The sequence below is a fragment of the Lampetra fluviatilis genome, chromosome 6, assembly GCF_964198595.1.
Source record: "Lampetra fluviatilis chromosome 6, kcLamFluv1.1, whole genome shotgun sequence".
In the NCBI taxonomy this organism is placed as follows: domain Eukaryota; kingdom Metazoa; phylum Chordata; class Hyperoartia; order Petromyzontiformes; family Petromyzontidae; genus Lampetra; species Lampetra fluviatilis.
This window is the reverse complement of record NC_136280.1, coordinates 11181165-11200549: the sequence shown is the minus strand read 5'-3', so window position 1 is coordinate 11200549 and position 19385 is coordinate 11181165. Positions and strand designations below refer to the sequence as shown.

The window sequence follows — 19385 nt, the reverse complement described above, 5'->3', positions numbered from 1 at the left end:
CATCACCGTTGCCGCGCGATCCGGGTGTCGTTAACAACGGGAGGCCACCGACTGGCCCATGTCGCTCGGTAACGCAGTGGCGTAAATTGGCATGGCGGGTTGTTGCGGCCGCTACTGGTTCGTCCACTGTGCCGGGTTCTATACAAGGGGTTGACGTGCGCATTTTAGTGGACTCCGGTGTGTCCGCGACGATTATATCTGATGTCATTTTCCATCTGTTGGGCATCCCGCCGGACGCAGTGCGCCCAGTTTACGATTCCTGTGTAGCAGCAAACGGGGGAAGTATGGTCATTGTGTGCCAGGTGGACGCCAACATATCCATCGGGGGGGTGTCAGCCTCGGGGATTGTGTTGATTTCGAGGTCCCTTGCGGTTCCGTGTTTGTTGGGAACTGATTTTCTGGCCAAAATGCCCATTCTAATAAGAGTTAATCAAAATTGCATTGAATTACCGGGGAGTCGAAAAATTACATTTTTGCCGTCGCCCTGGGGGCGACCCGCTCCGGTCTGCCAGGTGCAGGCGCTGTCCAAAGTATCTGTTGACATTCCACCTGGTTCACAGATGCTTATCCCCTTGCAATATCGGAAACCGGTGCCTGGTCGGGAAGGAGCGCCTGGGGTTTTGTTATCGCCGTCCGCAACCATAACGGGAGGATTGGCGCTGGTCGGGGCGCAAACTATTATCCGGCCGGACCAGCAGCCATTTTTGCAGGTGCTTAATGGGAGTATGGAAAATGTTTGCGTGCCGGCCGGAACGGTCGTGGCCCATGCCACAACGGCGTTCACGGCCCAGGACCGTCTGGACACGGGGGACGCTGCTCCGATTCGGTTGAACTCGCATCGGATGAGCCCAGCGGAGCGAGACCATGTTCGTGGAGCAGTGGATGACATGCTGGCTGCGGACATAATATCTCCGTCTAACAGCCCATGGGGCACGCCTGTAGTCTTGGTCAAAAAGAAAGACGGCAAATTGCGATTTTGCGTCGATTTTCGCAAATTAAACAAAGTGTCCGTGGCGGATACGTACCCCCTGCCGCGTATGGATGATTCCCTCGATGCCTTGTCGGGGGCGAAGTTCTTTTCGACGCTGGATCTCGCTTCGGGATTCTGGCAGCTTCCCCTCGATGAGTCCTCGCGGGAAAAGACTGCTTTCCATACGCCGCAGGGTCTATTTCAATTTAATTGTCTTCCGATGGGGTTGAATGCTGCCCCCGCCACATTTCAGAGGTTGATGGAGCTGGTATTAACGGGGTTGCAGTGGGAGACATGTCTGATATATTTAGACGATATTATCGTCTTTAGCCGCACATTTGACGAACATCTACAGAGACTGGAGGAGGTGTTCGCCAGACTGCGCTCCGCCAATCTGAAATTTAAACCTAAGAAATGTCACCTACTGCAACGGTCCGTGCGGTATTTGGGACATATAGTCAGTGCCGACGGGGTCGCCACGGATCCGGAGAAGACGGCGTGCGTCCGCAACCGGCCAACCCCGGCCACGGTGGGGGATGTGCGTCGTTTTTGGGGTTTGCCTCATATTACCGTAGGTTCGTCCCCATTTTCGTAACGATCGCGAGGCCTCTGCACCACCTTATGGGTAAAGGACGGAAATTCAGTTGGGGACCGCCAGAGGAGGCGGCGTTTAAGGGCCTGCGCGATCGTTTGGCAACGGCGCCAACATTGGACTATCCCGATTTTGATCACCCTTTCATTCTGGACATGGACGCGAGTGACACGGGCATTGGGGCCGTGCTGTCACAGTCCAAAGGCGTTGTGGAACGCGTGGTGGCGTACGGTAGCCGCGTCTTGTCCCCCGCCGAGACCCGCTACTGCGTCACTCGCCGTGAACTTTTGGCTATCGTCTATTTTCTCCGCCAATTTTGGCGATATCTCTACGGCCATTCGTTTATTGTGCGCACGGATCATGCGGCTTTACAATATGCTCTGAAGGTAGACCAACCATTTGGCCAGCTGGCACGATGGTTGGACACTCTGCAGGAGTTTTCCTTCCAAATTCAACACCGGAAGGGGGCGCGTCACGTGAATGCGGACGCGCTCTCCAGGTTACCGCAGGGATCCTCTTGCGCTTGCGCGTCGGGGACGCATAGGTGTACGCCGACCCAGCAGCCCCCTTGGCCTATTGCCTTAGCGGTCGAGGTGCCTGAGGCTCCAGTGTGCCCGGGACCGGCCGATGGGGTTCTGAACCTTCCACGGGCAGTGCGGATTCGTGAACAAATGCTTGACGACTCGTTGGGGACCCTGCGGAGTCGAGCTGCAAAGGGAGGGGGAAGACTGGTTTCCGGGGGGACGCCGGGGGCCGCTCTCCGCGACGGACTGCTGATGTGGAGGGAGGGGTTACATGATCGCTGGCGTCTGGTTGTACCGTCGTCGTTATGGTACGAATTGATTAGGACTCTGCATTGCGACACGCTATTACACCTGGGGGTGCAGAAAACCTTGTTGACGTTGCAGCGAGACTACTTCTGGCACGGCATGACGACGGATGTCGTCGGGCACGTTCGCGCATGTCCCGAGTGTGCCCGGCGGAAGCCGCCTAAACACCCATATGTGCCGCCGATACAGTCTATTCAAGTGTCTCGAATTAACGAGTTGGTGGCGTTGGATATTTTGGGATCCTTCCCGCCATCCGCTAAGGGTAATAAATACTTGCTAGTTGGGGTAGAGTATCTCTCCCGTTGGCCGATGGCCTGGCCCTGGCCCGACCAGTCGGTGGCGTCCATTACGGACGCCTTTATATTTGGATATGTCATGGACAAAGGGGCGCCGGAGAGGCTGCTCACGGATCAGGGCCGGAATTTTTCTTCTAAATTGTTGGGGGAGATGTGCGCTCCTCTGGGGACCAAAAAGATCCGGACATCTCCCTACCACCCGCAGACGGATGGCATGGTGTGTCACACGGTTAATGAAAAGCAAGCTGACTGGGATTTGCACATCCCTGGGGTACTCTCGGCATACCGGATGACGCCTCACGCATCCACAGGATATTCTCCGTTTTTTCTCATGTACGGTCGCGAAAACGTGCCGCCAATGGATGTGCAGTTGGGAACAGGAGTGAGAGGACCTACTAAGCCTCTCCCAGATTACATTCAGGACGCCGTTCGCCGCGTCGCTGAGGCGCGGGAGGGGGCCCGAATGGCTACTGCCAAAACCCAGGCCCGAAACGAACGTTGCGCTCGATGCTCGAAGGGGAAGTGCCCCTGGAAGGTTGGGTACATGGCTTGGCTGCATTGCCCGCAGGTGCGAGCAGGGACCTCCCCTAAATTACATAAACCATGGCAGGGGCCTGTTAGGCTCATTGAGGTTCCTAACCCGCAGTCCGCGCACGTTCGGTTCGGATCTCGGCGCTGGTATGTCCATACGTCTCGCTTGAAACCATATGTGGCCCCTGGAACGGATGCGTCATCTCCTGATGTTGCCTTGCCGGTGTCTGTTGCTGCCGACGCACCCTTGCTTGTGCCTGTTGACCCTGTAAGAGCGCCTGTCGTGCCTTCTACAGACAAACCGGCCGTGACACTGCAGGAGGCAGCGGACTCTGCCCTGGGTGGGCCTACCACGGGGCGGCGGGGACACCTGGCCCCGCCGCCCCTCCAACCCCACCACAGACACGGTTGCGGGACGCCCTGGACTCTGGTCCTTCGGGGGAACGGGACCTTGGCGTTGGCGGGCCTCCAATAGCGACAGGCGGTTTTGATCCTGTCGCTCCTAAAACCCCGTCACGTTCTCGGTCTGCAGGGGGGCCGCCGCTCATCCGGGACGGGCCGGCAACCCGCACGCGTTCAAAGTCCCTTTCTTTGCGTTGATTGTTGTTCTCGTTCTTGTTGTTATTGTTATATTCATTGTATTCTCCGTTGTCCGTTCACGGCTGATGGTTGGTGGTCGCTTGCATTACTTGTTCTGTTTTAGCCGAAGACGGCTGGAATTTTCTCTACGGGGGAGGGTGGTGTAATGCGAGCGTAAACGGCCTCGCGGATATGACGTAACAGGTGGCGTGATCGCCACAGGTCGGGACTCGGCACCGTTGGCCAGCGGTGTCCGGGCACGGAGGAGACGGAGAGCCAGCAGCGGGGCTGCATAGTGAGCCAGCAGCAAGTCTGCAGGAGCGACGGCAGCAGTGGGGCTGCCGAGCGGGAGACGGAGGAGACTCTGAGCGAGACGCCGTGCGGGCAAAGTTGTACGAACCACAATAAAGGACAACGGAGACAGACCCAGTGCAAGAGTCCTTTATTACAATGCTATAACACTGCTAAAAAACACCACTAGAATAATATCAGGAAGGAAATAAAGCCTGATGTAAAGTAGACAAGAACTGAAATTAAATACTAAATGACACCCTTCAATATACATTTACAATTAAAGGTTCTACATCATGGGACCTCCTTTGCCAGTACCAAAATATAAGAATAGGTTTTTCCCCTTCTTTTCTGGCAACAAAACTGAAACCTTTTAAAGAATAAATATTGCTATATATCATCGCAATTATTTATACTTAAAAATACTAAAGTAAATAGTGAATATAGTGGACCACTGTAAATCTTCAAAACATTTTCGCAGAGCACCATGCACTAAAACAAATATACCGTGTTTTGTTAAAAAAATCGTATCTACAACCATTCTGTGGACCACTTCCCATGGCCTTGTCTATCAACAACCACAGATTGTGAACCACTGCATTTGATTGTATTTTGGCCTACTTTCCCACACTGGCCAGATGTCTTAGAAAAGGTTTAAGTGCCTGCACCACTTTGCTTCACCACATGGGACTGGCACTTTGCTCACTGTGGTGGCCAAGGGCGCAGGACTTGAATAAACATGCACCATCGTTTCACCAACTGCTGCACTGGAGAGAACTGGCAACCTCTGGATTGCCAGTCGAGTGTGCTAACAATTACACCACAACAACATCCCGATGTGAAAACACTTACAATATTCCGATAACTTATATGCTCTCACCTGCTTGGGTGTATGAAGGACATGCTGGGTGTAGGTGAATGCACTGACAATGTTGGCCTGGTATAGGCTGGGCTGCAGGCTCAGAGAGATCCCTGACACAAGCATGACGTGCAGGCGGCTTATGGTGACTTTTTCTTCACCCACTCGCACTGCTTCTTCTCCAAGAACTGCACTGGACACCGGGGACACCACCTGGACAACACAACGGGGTGGGACCAAATATGTCTCTCATCTTATCGACTGTTGGTGGACACTGACAAGATTACTTGCGTGGTGTGTGTTTTTGCATGCAATCATGGTGGCCCGTGGAGAGGGATTTATTGGAATGGTGACCGTAATTTCAAGTAAGTAAGCACTGTTTCACGTGAGGTCGCTGAGTTGTTATAGCAGTGCGGAAATGAAACATGAAGGACTGAGACTGCTGAAGTGTTCACAACATGTTTCAGTTAACAATAATCAGTTGCAAGGCAGCGGAGTTGCTCAAATGAAAAGTGAGAATCAGGGCAAAGTATAGAAGTAAAGAAGTTTGTTAAAAGAAAAAAGGGAAACTCAATAAACACATAGGCATGTACCTGTTTGTAAAACAAAGTCAAATGAGGCATATATAAATCTGTGTTGACAATCCGTGCGAGTTCAAGGTTAGTTAGAAACACCCACCAAAATGTTGGCATCAACACTTTTAAGGTAAAACATTTGTTTCTGGCAGAGTGAAATAGACAAAAACAACTTGTTGCACACGGTCGCCAAGGAAGCTGCATGAGATACAAATATGCTTGATGGTCTCAATGTATTGACCTATGAAATACAGTCATTGCAACATTGCACTGCTGGGCACTGATGCCTCGTTTCATGTAAACATTGAGCAGTTTAGTGAGTTCACAATTGCAGGAGAAAAAAATACGCTTGGTTCATTGGTGAGCACTTTTGAAATGTACCCCAAGGCATTGCTAACACCAAGTGGTGCATTAGCTGGCCAATGAATCATACAATGCCAGCTGTTATATTAAATACACTAGAGTAAAAATTTGGTGTTAATAGTAAGAGCTCCAAATTACAAGGGTGGTTTGTACCAATCATGATTCATTCTGTGAATTCATACCATTAGTGGTGTGGGGGGAACAATATATATTCATAACATGTTACCTATTACATTGCAAATAAGCTCCAGTTCTGATTTAATGACAGTATGTGCCATTTGATCAACCGAAGAATACAAGAGCGTGCAACGATGCACAATCTCATAACGCTTGTATTAATACCAGTGTAACAAGTTGGAAAATACAATCCATCAAGGCATCCTCCCAATGCGCATATAAAGATACGCGCAAGCACACGGGAACTAGAAATCTACCAAGTGTTACAAGTCAGCAACGGTTTCCTTCGTGATGAATAAAGGCACTGCACGCACTACTAAACACTTCTCATGCCACACATGTCAGGTGCGCGTGCGGAAGCTTAATTCCACGAGCAAGGTTCCAAGGCACATGTATTCATTATATTAGTAAGCGGTTTAATGTTAACATTCAAAATATATATTTTTCAAACTATTTCAGTTGCCAATCTTATTCCAAACTTCTCCAGATTCCAAGCAGTGACAATGATAAGCTATGTTGTAAGTTTTGTCATAATTTGTTTCTGAATCTTGCAGTTTAATTTTTTTTTATATATGAAGGGTCGTCGCATGCAGGGACATTTGCCAGGTGGAGGAATAAGTGGCCTATTGGCTCCCTAAAAATATATTTTGTTCGAATATTCTTTTCCATATTTACCTTCATAGTTACATTACAAAAGAAATACATTTTCTTGAGACAGAAAATTATACAAAAAAGTACATTTACATCCTGTCATCCAGCTGGGAGAATCATTAATGTAGGATGACTGCAATGAAAATATAATCTTGTTTCTACCCTAGGGGAAGTTACAAATATTGGTCTCGTGGAGATATATATACCTATCGCCGTTTCCTCTGCAACCAGAAGCCCCAAGCCCACATTTTTTTGATGAAATTGAAGCTGTGAGGGATCTTTAACACCAGATAAAATCAAAACAAATGTAGTTCATCTAGAGAAAACATTTAAAAAGGTCTATAGTAAAAAATATACGGTAGCGGTTTCTTCATTAGGGCGATTGGGCGACGCACCACCAATGTTATTCAACCACAGAGTCACGCTAGCCGTCACTGTGCCTCTGGATATAGTCCAATCAGCGTCATGCTACGTTCTGTGGAGTACCGCCTCTTTTTGGGCGATTTCCCTCCAGCTGAGAATCGCCCCGAGTGGTCCCATAGACTTACATTCAAAGATTATTTTTTTCGAACGGGGGCGCTGAAATGCATTCTCTATGGCTTCCGGGAGGGCTCGCCCTAACGTGCTTACGTCATCATACGTGCTTACGTCATCATACGTAAGCACATTTCATCCAACAATATAATTTGTCACCACCTAGTGGAATCTTTAATAAAATAAACTTGAGTGGTTTGTTTTAATAGTGAGTATAGAAACAAACAAGATGTATTGTAAGAGTCACTTTATTTTTCATTAATATTAAAGAAGTGAAGTTGCCTTTATATGCTTAAGCTGTTAATTTATCCATTGCATGGGTGGACCTTATCCTTATCAATCATCCAGACATTTGCCCCCCCTGAGAGATTTTGCAGGAGCCGCCACTGTACGGTAGTGACCATTAATAAATTAATACAGCAATATATGTAAATGTATTCAATGATTCATATTCTCAGGTTTTTTCGGTAAAGTCACGTAGGTAAAAACATTAAAATTAATGAAAGTAAAATAAAACAAAACAAAAATCAAATTCACGACGTTTCGGAGGCAACACAAGTCTCCGTCATCAGGTGGGACCGTCACAGCCGAATTAGCTGCATCAAGTGAAGCAATGATTCAAGATGTAATCCCTTATAAGCAAGTTGAAGGGAGGTGGAGAGGGGGGGGGGAGCTTATCATGCTGTGGTAGCCAATGAATGGAAACGTATCGGGAGGGAGGAGGAGCGGTGATCAAAGACTGCACGCAGTGCTCAACACAATGAATGGAGACGCGCCCGGACGGAGGGCGAGCGGTGATCAAAGACATCACGTAGTGCTCAACACAATGAATGGAAACGTGGCGAGCGGTGATCAAAGAACAATGAAGAGATTACTGTTAAACACTGTGGATGTTAACACTCGGTGAAGTAAATTAAAATAGTGCCTGTCAGATAAGATGGTCCAAAAAGTGTAATTAAGTCTTTTTTGCGTGGTTAATAACATCTTTCCAGTGATTACTGAGTTTGTACCCATCATCACGGTTGAAATTATGTCTGTGTTTGTATATTTGTATGGCTTCGTGTACAAACCTTTGATGGTAGCCCGGAGGTTTGCAGAGAACCTTGGTCTCGGAAAAGACAATTTCATGAGAGCCCGCCGAGTTGTAGCAATGATCGGCAACGGCCGAAGAATCAGTTCTGCCGTGTTTCAGATCTGACTTGTGCTCGCGGACACGATCAGCAACATGACGTTTTGTTTCTCCAATGTAGCAATCACCACAAATGCAACTCAATTTGTAGACTCCAGGATACTGTAAGTCAGGAACGACATCCTTCACAGATGGAATCAGATCACGGATTTTATGCACTGTACTGAATCGGACTTGGATCTTATGTTTGTTTAGAATTTTAGAGATCTTTTTGGTCACGCCTGCTATGTATGGTAACGTGATAGTTTTGGTCGGAGTTTCATGTGGTTGTTTCTGTGTGGTGGGAGAGACAGCTTGGCGGATAGTGCGGTCAGAGTATCCGTTCATCCTGAGGGCCCGATGTACATGTCTTAATTCATCAGTCAGGTGGTGTTGGTCAGAAATGCCATGGGCTCTGTGGTATAGCGTTTTGATGAGAGAATTCTTTTGAGATGGGTGGTGGTGGGAATCCGGTTTCAAGTAGGAATTTGTGTGGGTGGCTTTCCTGTAGACAGAATGTCCCAAGGATCCGTCAAGCCTCCTCTTAAACAGAATATCCAAGAATGGTAGTTTACCGTCTTTCTCCACTTCCATGGTGAATCTGATAGATGGGTGTCTAGAATTGATGTGGTCCAAGAAGTGGTTCAATTCTGGGAGGCCATGTGGCCAGATGACGAAAGTGTCATCCACATATCTCTTCCACAGGGAAGGACGCAGGGTGGATGTCTGGATGGCGTCTGATTCAAACTTTTCCATGAACATGTTGGCTATAACTGGTGACAAGGGGGAGCCCATAGGGGTACCCTCATTCTGTTTGTAGAAGGTGCCATTCCAGGTAAAATAGGTGTTGGTGAGGCAATGCCTAACCAGCGCAGGTACATCAGAATTCAATCCATGTTGGACTAAGTCCTCAATTATTGTTAGGGTGTCCGGTACTGGGACTTTGATAAACAAAGATACTACATCAAAGCTGACGAGGATGTCATCAGGAGATAGTACCATGTCCTTAACCATAGAGACTAATTGGGTTGAGTTGAGTACTGCCGAAGAGGTCTTGCCTGTGAAGGGGAGCAGAGTATCTGATAGAAAACGGGCTAGTTTGTACGTCGGAGAGTTTATCGTCGACACGATGGGTCGTAGCGGGGTGCCTTCTTTATGGATTTTGGGAAGACCATAGAGTCTGGGAGGTCTTGCCGCCGATGGGTTTAGAGAGGGACGTTTGCTTGGTTCGATTAGGGAAGTCGAACTCGTGATGATACAATCTAAAAACGGTACTGGCCAAAGGACTAAATTTCGCCGTCACCCCTAAATATATACCAGTAGAGGATATGATTTCTCAGATTGATGTAGCCCTCAGAGGCATAGGACACATCCATGCGGATGTAGCAAGAGCTGAAATAGCTACTATTCTTAAGAATGCTAAGAAACCCACTAGTAACATCAGCAAAATCGAACGCTCTGAACTCGCGAATTTAAAAAAGAGAGATGATATAGTCATCCTCTCGGCAGACAAGGGCAATGCCACGGTCATCATGGATAAAGATTCATACAACAACAAAATCCTGGACCTGCTTAATGATGGGAGTTACTCCAAAATTAAAAACGATCCCACTAAAAGCCTAACGACAAAAACCAACAGTATCATCACGAGTTCGACTTCCCTAATCGAACCAAGCAAACGTCCCTCTCTAAACCCATCGGCGGCAAGACCTCCCAGACTCTATGGTCTTCCCAAAATCCATAAAGAAGGCACCCCGCTACGACCCATCGTGTCGACGATAAACTCTCCGACGTACAAACTAGCCCGTTTTCTATCAGATACTCTGCTCCCCTTCACAGGCAAGACCTCTTCGGCAGTACTCAACTCAACCCAATTAGTCTCTATGGTTAAGGACATGGTACTATCTCCTGATGACATCCTCGTCAGCTTTGTTGTAGTATCTTTGTTTATCAAAGTCCCAGTACCGGACACCCTAACAATAATTGAGGACTTAGTCCAACATGGATTGAATTCTGATGTACCTGCGCTGGTTAGGCATTGCCTCACCAACACCTATTTTACCTGGAATGGCACCTTCTACAAACAGAATGAGGGTACCCCTATGGGCTCCCCCTTGTCACCAGTTATAGCCAACATGTTCATGGAAAAGTTTGAATCAGACGCCATCCAGACATCCACCCTGCGTCCTTCCCTGTGGAAGAGATATGTGGATGACACTTTCGTCATCTGGCCACATGGCCTCCCAGAATTGAACCACTTCTTGGACCACATCAATTCTAGACACCCATCTATCAGATTCACCATGGAAGTGGAGAAAGACGGTAAACTACCATTCTTGGATATTCTGTTTAAGAGGAGGCTTGACGGATCCTTGGGACATTCTGTCTACAGGAAAGCCACCCACACAAATTCCTACTTGAAACCGGATTCCCACCACCACCCATCTCAAAAGAATTCTCTCATCAAAACGCTATACCACAGAGCCCATGGCATTTCTGACCAACACCACCTGACTGATGAATTAAGACATGTACATCGGGCCCTCAGGATGAACGGATACTCTGACCGCACTATCCGCCAAGCTGTCTCTCCCACCACACAGAAACAACCACATGAAACTCCGACCAAAACTATCACGTTACCATACATAGCAGGCGTGACCAAAAAGATCTCCAAAATTCTAAACAAACATAAGATCCAAGTCCGATTCAGTACAGTGCATAAAATCCGTGATCTGATTCCATCTGTGAAGGATGTCGTTCCTGACTTACAGTATCCTGGAGTCTACAAATTGAGTTGCATTTGTGGTGATTGCTACATTGGAGAAACAAAACGTCATGTTGCTGATCGTGTCCGCGAGCACAAGTCAGATCTGAAACACGGCAGAACTGATTCTTCGGCCGTTGCCGATCATTGCTACAACTCGGCGGGCTCTCATGAAATTGTCTTTTCCGAGACCAAGGTTCTCTGCAAACCTCCGGGCTACCATCAAAGGTTTGTACACGAAGCCATACAAATATACAAACACAGACATAATTTCAACCGTGATGATGGGTACAAACTCAGTAATCACTGGAAAGATGTTATTAACCACGCAAAAAAGACTTAATTACACTTTTTGGACCATCTTATCTGACAGGCACTATTTTAATTTACTTCACCGAGTGTTAACATCCACAGTGTTTAACAGTAATCTCTTCATTGTTCTTTGATCACCGCTCGCCACGTTTCCATTCATTGTGTTGAGCACTACGTGATGTCTTTGATCACCGCTCGCCCTCCGTCCCGGCGCGTCTCCATTCATTGTGTTGAGCACTGCGTGCAGTCTTTGATCGCCGCTCGCCCTCCGTCCCGACACGTCTCCATTCATTGTGTTGAGCACTGCGTGCAGTCTTTGATCACCGCTCCTCCTCCCTCCCGATACGTTTCCATTCATTGGCTACCACAGCCTGATAAGCTCCCCCCCCCCTCTCCACCTCCCTTCAACTTGCTTATAAGGGATTACATCTTGAATCATTGCTTCACTTGATGCAGCTAATTCGGCTGTGACGGTCCCACCTGATGACGGAGACTTGTGTTGCCTCCGAAACGTCGTGAATTTTATTTTTGTTTTGTTTTATTTTACTTTCATTAATTTTAATGTTTTTACCTACGTGACTTTACCGAAAAAACCTGAGAATATGAATCATTGCAGTCACGAAAGCTTCAAATCTAGAATGTATCCAATGAATCAGTTAATAACAAAAGCATGTGCACTTGAACGCGGTGCAATACAATGTAGACAGGGTGAACACATGTGAAGCTTATGTAGCTATGATTGCTGTCATTATTACTGGAGTGTACTCTGATCACATTATCACTGCAGACGATGAACGAAGAATGAAAGCTCACTGGAATATTATGGGACAACGTTATCCATCTGTGTTGCTCAATATGCTGTCTAGCACAGAAAGTACTAAGGCCTAAGCGGTTGAGTAAAGTAAAAATGCTCAACACAAGTATCGTCATCAGATAGCTTTAAATCAAGATTATACTTGAATCTCATTCGTACTGTTTGTTTACCGCTCGTTGTCTTCCAGCGGAGTTGTAAATCTTTTCCAGTGAAGGCTTTCACAGCCGGAAACAGGAAAGCTCCACATTGTGCATGTGTCCGATTGCTTGGCTGGCATATTCTGGATGTGTCTGACAGCTTGCCCACAAGTACGATCATGGGCCCTCAACTCGGACTGTCAACAGATGACTTGAATTGGCTGAAGGGTTCAGCCAACGGCGTGCAGTCACGTGCTTTATACATTGTGTACACATTATGGGTGACTTTCTGAGATGTCCGCTTTCAACGTATAGAAAAACATACAATGAAAGTCGGTCAAAGGACATCCTTCCCTGTACCGGGTATATTCATACACATAACTCTTACTTCCTGTCGTGAATAGTGATGTGCAGTACAGGGAAATAAACGAGGGTTTTCTTAAAGGGTTGTGAATATGTAAAAGTGGTTTTGGCAGGACCCTGTTGGTAAGTTCCGAAGCGAATTCGTAACAGTGTATTGGACGTGAAAAGGATGTTAACGCACATGGGTTTGACACGCTATATGATCCTTATGGCGGTACCCCGGAGTACAAATAATACAAAATGGCCGAGGCAATTAAATTTATTTTTTCTGGGACACTATTCTTTCCAGGGGTTTACTTAACTCCGCGACTGGGGTACCAATCAATCCGAAATCAGTGCTACTCCGCGATGTCGAAACGCAGCGAGGACGATTGCGCTGAAACCCAGAACGCTCGTATGCACCATAGTGCATCGTGTACAGCTCGTCGAGATGAGTCGATTGCCACATCACCGACCATCAACAGACTAAAAATGACTGCATCACGGACATTATGCAAGAGCTGGGGTACTATGGTACCACGGGGTACTGCCCTAAGGTTCATATAAGTATCTGAGCATATAATGCGAGCTGTAAGATTGTGTAGAAAGAGTTATTGACCAATATGAATCGTGCCCGGAGATTTGCTGGCATGGTCGAACAAATTGCCAGTGAGAGCTGCAGCATGTGGGCCTGAAGTGGGGAATTCTAAATAAGTGTTGCAAACTGCCCCTATTTCAGGACAAGGAGTCAATGCTTTTGTACATTTTCAAATCATAGCCTTAGAGAATTCAACAGGATACATAAGCGGGTTTCAAGAGAGCTTCAGGGACATGGGATTAAACTCTTAGGTTTTTTCGGTAAAGTCACGTAGGTAAAATAATAATAATAATAAAATAAAATAATAATAAATGAAAAATAACTAAATTAAATCACGACGTTTTGGAGGCAACACAAGTCTCCGTCTTCAGTTGGGACCGTCACAGCTAAATTTGCTGTATTATTTTTTTACCTATGTAATGCGAGCAAGGATTGAGGGGGGCGGAGTCTGGGTCACGTGAGGAGAGGGAGGAGTTAGGGTCACGTGGGGGAGAGGATTTAGGGAGAGAACCGGAAGGGGATCGGGGAGTTGAGACGGAGTGAAACGGGAGGAGGCCACGCTGGGCAGTACAAGGAGGGTGGCGGGATCGCCACGTGTTGGGAGACCTCGGCGCCGTCGGCCAACGGTGTCAGGGCGCAGGGGGCTAGCGGGCTGTGGAAGGCTGGCTGCAGAGCGGAGCAGTAGTGGGGCTGCAGAGCGGAGCAGCAGTGTGGCTGCAGGGCGGAGCAGCAGTGTGGCTGCAGAACGGAGCAGCAGGGTGGCTGTGGAGGATCGACGGAGGAGGAGCGGGCCTGAGCGAGGACGCCGTGGGAGAGAGATTACACGAACCCAAATGAAGGACAACGGAGATCGACACTGTGAAAGAGTCCTTTATTACACTGGTGTCAGAAGTGAAACGGCATGTCAAAACAGCTCAGAAGAAAGAATGTCCCTGCACCATCTTCTGCAGCATCTTCTGAAGACGACCTCCCTCCAGCGGTGGCGCTACCGACGATGGAGGGGGGAAGCGACGCTGGGACGAGCGACGGTCCGGGGGTGCAGGACGTTGCCGCTTTGGTGGGTCCATCCGCACAAGTGGACACTGATGAAGGATGGCGACAGGTGGCGGCCCAACTGGAGGCACTTAAGGCGGTGTTGATGCAGTTGTGCGACCTCGTGACGCCGGCGACGACTTCGGGGAGGCCCAGCGGGGAACAGCGGGCCGGGGCCTTGCCGACGCCGTCAGCCCTCTCCACCACGCGGCACAAAGCCGCCATCTTGGGCGGGGCCGAGGAGGAACGGCGGGAAGCCGCCATCTTACGCCCTCCACCGCGGGGAGCGCCATCTTGAACACGTTGCGGAGTGACGCCATCTTGTCGCTGCCGCACGAGTCACCATCGACGGAGGACGGCGGAGCAAGGACCCGCAGCCATCATTTGACAACTGTTAAAGAGTTCTCCATCGGCGGCGATTGGAGCGCGTTCGCCTGCCGTTTTCAAGGGGCTGTACGATCCGCCAAATGGACGGACGCGGAGGCCCTGGAAGTCCTACCAACACTTCTCGATGACGAGTCCCTCAGGTTCTTCCGCTCCATCAAGGCCGAAAAGAAGAGGATGCTACAGGGGGTCTTTGAGGAAATGGCGGACGCGTATGAGCCTCCGGACGATGCTCATCGTAGATTCGTACAGCGGCAACGGGCGCCTGAAGAATCGCCGGTGGCATTCCGAGGCGCCGTTCTGGAACTGGCTATGGCCGCATATCCTGAGACAGAGCCTGATTTGTTGGAACCCCTCGTATTGGGCAAGATGCTGGAATTATCTAGAGACTTGGGGATCACCATGCCGGTGTGCGGCCATGATAAGTTGACGTCCCGTGCTGCAGCTAAGTGCTTAGATGCCCAATTTAACCTTCGACGGTGGAAACAGGTGTCAGCTTGGACGGGGGGCCCCATCGTCGAAGGCGGTGCTACAGGGTGGGATCCTAAGAAGGCGGTCTACGTTCCTGACGACAAGGGTCCGCAGGAGTTGACGGCCGCCTCTGCCCAGTGGCCTGCTCGAGGGGGAGCGGGGCAGGGGTCCGGACCGCCGACGCGGAGCGTCGGGACAGAGGGGGTGCCGCGCGCCGAAACGACGTGGTGTGTTTCCGCTGCGGCCATAAGGGCCACTTCGCCAGGATTGTTGGGCTCGCATCCCGGGGCCGCCCCAGCAGGAGGCCTCGGCCACAGACGTGACGCGAAAGGACCATCCAGGACAGGCAAGTCGGTGCGCATCAGACACCCGGCAAGGCCTGTCACCTCATGCATCGCCTCGCGGTCCGTGTGTCATTAACAACGGGGGGCCGCCGATTGACCCGTGTCGCTCGCTGACGCAGTGGCGGAGATTGGCACGGAGGGTGGTTGCGGCGGCTACTGGGTCGTCCACTGTGCCTGGTTCTATTCAGGGGGTCGAGGTGCGTATTTTGGTGGACTCCGGTGCATCCGCGACCATTATCTCAGACGTCATTTTCCATCTCTTCGGCATTCCGCCGGGGAGAGTGCGACCGGTTTATGACTCTTGCATAGCGGCGAACGGGGGAAGTATGGGCATTGTGGGCCAGGTGGCCGCCAACATATCGATTGGGGGGGTGTCGGCTTCAGGGACCGTTTTGATTTCCAGGTCCCTCGCGGTGCCCTGTTTGTTGGGGACCGATTTCCTGGCAAAAATGCCCATTCAAATAAGGGTTAATCAAAATTGCATTGAATTGCCGGGGGGTCAGAAAATTTCGTTCTTGCCGTCGCCCTGGGGCCAGTCTGCCCCTGTCTGCCAGGTGCAGGCGCTGTCCGAGGTATCTGTTGATATTCCACCTGGTTCGCAGATGCTTATTCCGTTGAGATATTGGAAACCAGTGCCTGGCGTTGAGGGAGCGGCGGGGGTTTTGTTATCACTGTCCACGGCTATAACGGGCGGGTCGGCGCTAGTTGGGGCATTCCGTTTTTACAAGTGCTGAATGGAAGTGCAGAGAATGTTAGCGTACCGGCCGGAACGGTTTTGGCTCACGCCACGACTGCGTTCATGGCCCATGACGACCGGGGCTGCCGGGACATGGTAGGGGGGGTTTCGGGCCCCATGGGGCAGGATGATTGATGAGTTGCCGAGTTGTGCGGGGAGAACTCATCCCTGACCGGGGAACAACGGTCCGCGCTTCGCGCCCTGTTGCTAAGCACATTGATACGGGGGACGCCGCTCCGATTCGGTTGAACTCGCATCGGTTGAGCCCGATGGAGCGGGATCATGTTCGCGGCGCAGTGGAGGACATGCTCGCTGCTGACATAATATCCCCGTCTAACAGTCCATGGGGCGCGCCGGTAGTCCTTGTGAAGAAAAAGGATGGGAAACTGCGATTTTGCGTCGATTTTCGCAAATTAAACAAAGTGTCCGTGGCAGACGCGTACCCCTGCCGCGTATGGATGATTCCCTCGATGCCTTGTCCGGGGCGAAATTTTTTTCAACGCTTGATCTCTCCTCGGGATTCTGGCAGCTTCCCCTGGATGAGTCCTCGAGGAAAAAGACGGCTTTCCGTATGCCGCAGGGCTTATTTCAGTTTAATTGTCTTCCGATGGGCTTGAATGCTGCCCCCACCACTTTTCAGCGGTTGATGGAGCTGGTGTTAACGGGTCTGCAGTGGGAGACATGTTTGATATATTTAGACGATGTCATCGTCTTTAGCCGCACATTTGACGAACATCTACAGAGATTGGAAACGGTGTTTGCTAGGATGCGCTCCGCCAATCTGAAATTTAAACCCAAAAAGTGTCACCTACTGCAACGATCCATGCGTTATTTGGGACACATAGTCAGTGCGGACGGGGTGGCCACGGACCCAGAGAAGACGGCATGCGTTCGCAACTGGCCAACCCCGGCCTCAGTTGGGGACGTACGTCGCTTCCTTGGGTTCGCCTTATATTATCGCAGGTTCGTTCCAAACTTTGCTATGATCGCTAGGCCCTTGCACCTCCTTACGGGGAAACGGCGTTTGAGGGCCTACGCGATCGTTTGGCGACGGCGCCGACATTGGACTATCCGGATTTTGATCGCCCTTTTGTTCTGGATACGGACGCTAGTGACACCGGGATCGGGGCCGTTCTGTCACAGTCCAAGGGCAGCGTGGAACGCATGGTAGCCTACGGTAGTCGCGTGCTGTCCCCGGCAGAAACCCGCTACTGCGTTACTCGCCACGAACTATTGGCTATTGTCTATTTTCTCCGCCAATATCGGCCGTATCTATACGGCCGTTCGTTTATTGTGCGCACGGACCATGCGGCTCTGCAATATGCCCTGAGAGTTGACCAACCATCTGGCCAACTGGCACGATGGTTGGAAACCCTGCAGGAATTTTCCTTCGAAATTCAATATCGGAAGGGGTCGCGTCACACGAACGCGCTCTCCAGATTACCGTAGGGGTCCTCTTGCGCTTGCGCGTCGGGTACGAATAGGTGTACGCCGGTTCAGCAACCCCCTCGGCCTGTTGTGTCAGCTGTCGAGGTGCCTGAGGCTCCAGTGTGCCCAGGACCGGCCGATTGGGTTCTGAACCTGCCGCGCTCAGTATGGATTCGCGAGCAATTGCTTGATGACTCGTTGGGGGCTTTACGGAGTTGGGCTGCGAAGGGAGCGGGGGGACTGCTGTCCGGTGGAACGCCAGGGGCCGCTCTCCGGGATGGGTTGCTGATGTGGAGGGAGGGGTTGCACGATCGCTGGCGTCTGGTAGTACCGTCGTCATTACGGTATGACTTGATTCGGACTCTGCACTGGGACACTCTATTACATCTCGGGGTGCAGAAAACGTTGTTGACGTTGCAGCGAGACTACTTCTGGCACGGCATGACGACGGATGTCGTCGGACACATTCGGGCGTGTCCCGAGTGTGCCTGGCGGAAGCCACCTAAAAACCCATATGTGCCGCCGGTGCAGTCTATACAGGTGTCTCGGATTAACGAGTTGGTGGCGTTGGATATTTTGGGATCCTTCCCGCCATCTGCTAGGGGCAATACATTTTTGCTGGTCGGGGTGGAATATCTTTCCAGCTGGCCGATGGCTTGGCCCTTACCCAACCAGTCAGCGGCGTCTATCACGGACGCCTTCCTGTTTGGATATGTAATGGACAAAGGGGCGCCGGAAAGGCTGCTCACGGATCAGGGGCGAAATTTTTCTTCTAAATTATTGGCGGAAGTGTGCGCTGCTCTGGGAACCAAGAAGGTTCGTACGTCTCCCTACCACCCGCAGATGGATGGCATGGTGGAACGGCTTAATCGGACGCTGTTGGCCATGCTATGTCACACGGTTAATGAGAAACAAGCTGATTGGGATTTGCATATCCCTGGGGTACTCTCCGCGTATCGGATGACGCCTCATGCATCCACAGGGTATTCTCCATTTTTCTAATGTACGGCCGCGAGAATGTGCCGCCGGTGGACGTACAGCTGGGTACGGGGGCCTCTCCCCGAATACATTCAAGACACTGTTCGATGCGTCACCGAGGCACGGGAGGGGGCTCGATTGGCTACTGCCAAGACCCAGGCACGGAACAAACGTTGCTCCCGGCGCTCGAATGGTAAATGCCCCTGGCGAGTGGGGGACATGGCCTGGCTGCACTGCCCGCAGGTGCGGGCGGGGACCTCCCCTAAGCTGCACAAACCGTGGCAGGGGCCGGTTAAGCTTATTGAGGTTCCTAAACCGCAGTCCGCGCGTGTTCGGTTCGGATCGCGGCGCTGGTACGTCCATACGTCCCGGTTGAAGCCCTACGTGGCAACGCTGACGGATGTGGCATCTCCTGAAGCCTTGCTGGTGTCTGTTGAATCCGACGCACCTCTGCCGTTGCCTGTTGACCCTGCAAGCGCGCCTGTCGTGCCTTCTACAGACGAACCGGCCGTGACACAGGCGGATGCAGCGAATCCTGCTCTGGGTGGGCCTACCACGGCGACGGGGACACTTGACCCCGCTGCCCTTCCAATCCCATCACAGACACGGTTGCAAGAGGCCCCGGA

The 19385-nt window shown here is 50.6% G+C and overlaps 1 protein-coding gene across 2 annotated transcripts in view; it reads right to left on the bottom strand.

Moving 5' to 3' along the window:
• LOC144933144 (transmembrane protein 132D-like) overlaps positions 1–19385 on the bottom strand; it is a 453645-nt gene that overhangs the window by 20810 nt on the left and 413450 nt on the right. For both annotated transcript variants that reach the window (XM_078857732.1, XM_078857733.1), the window contains one exon: positions 4970–5161. In XM_078857732.1, the coding sequence (XP_078713858.1) occupies positions 4970–5161 (192 nt within the window). The remainder of the gene's footprint in view (positions 1–4969; positions 5162–19385) is intronic.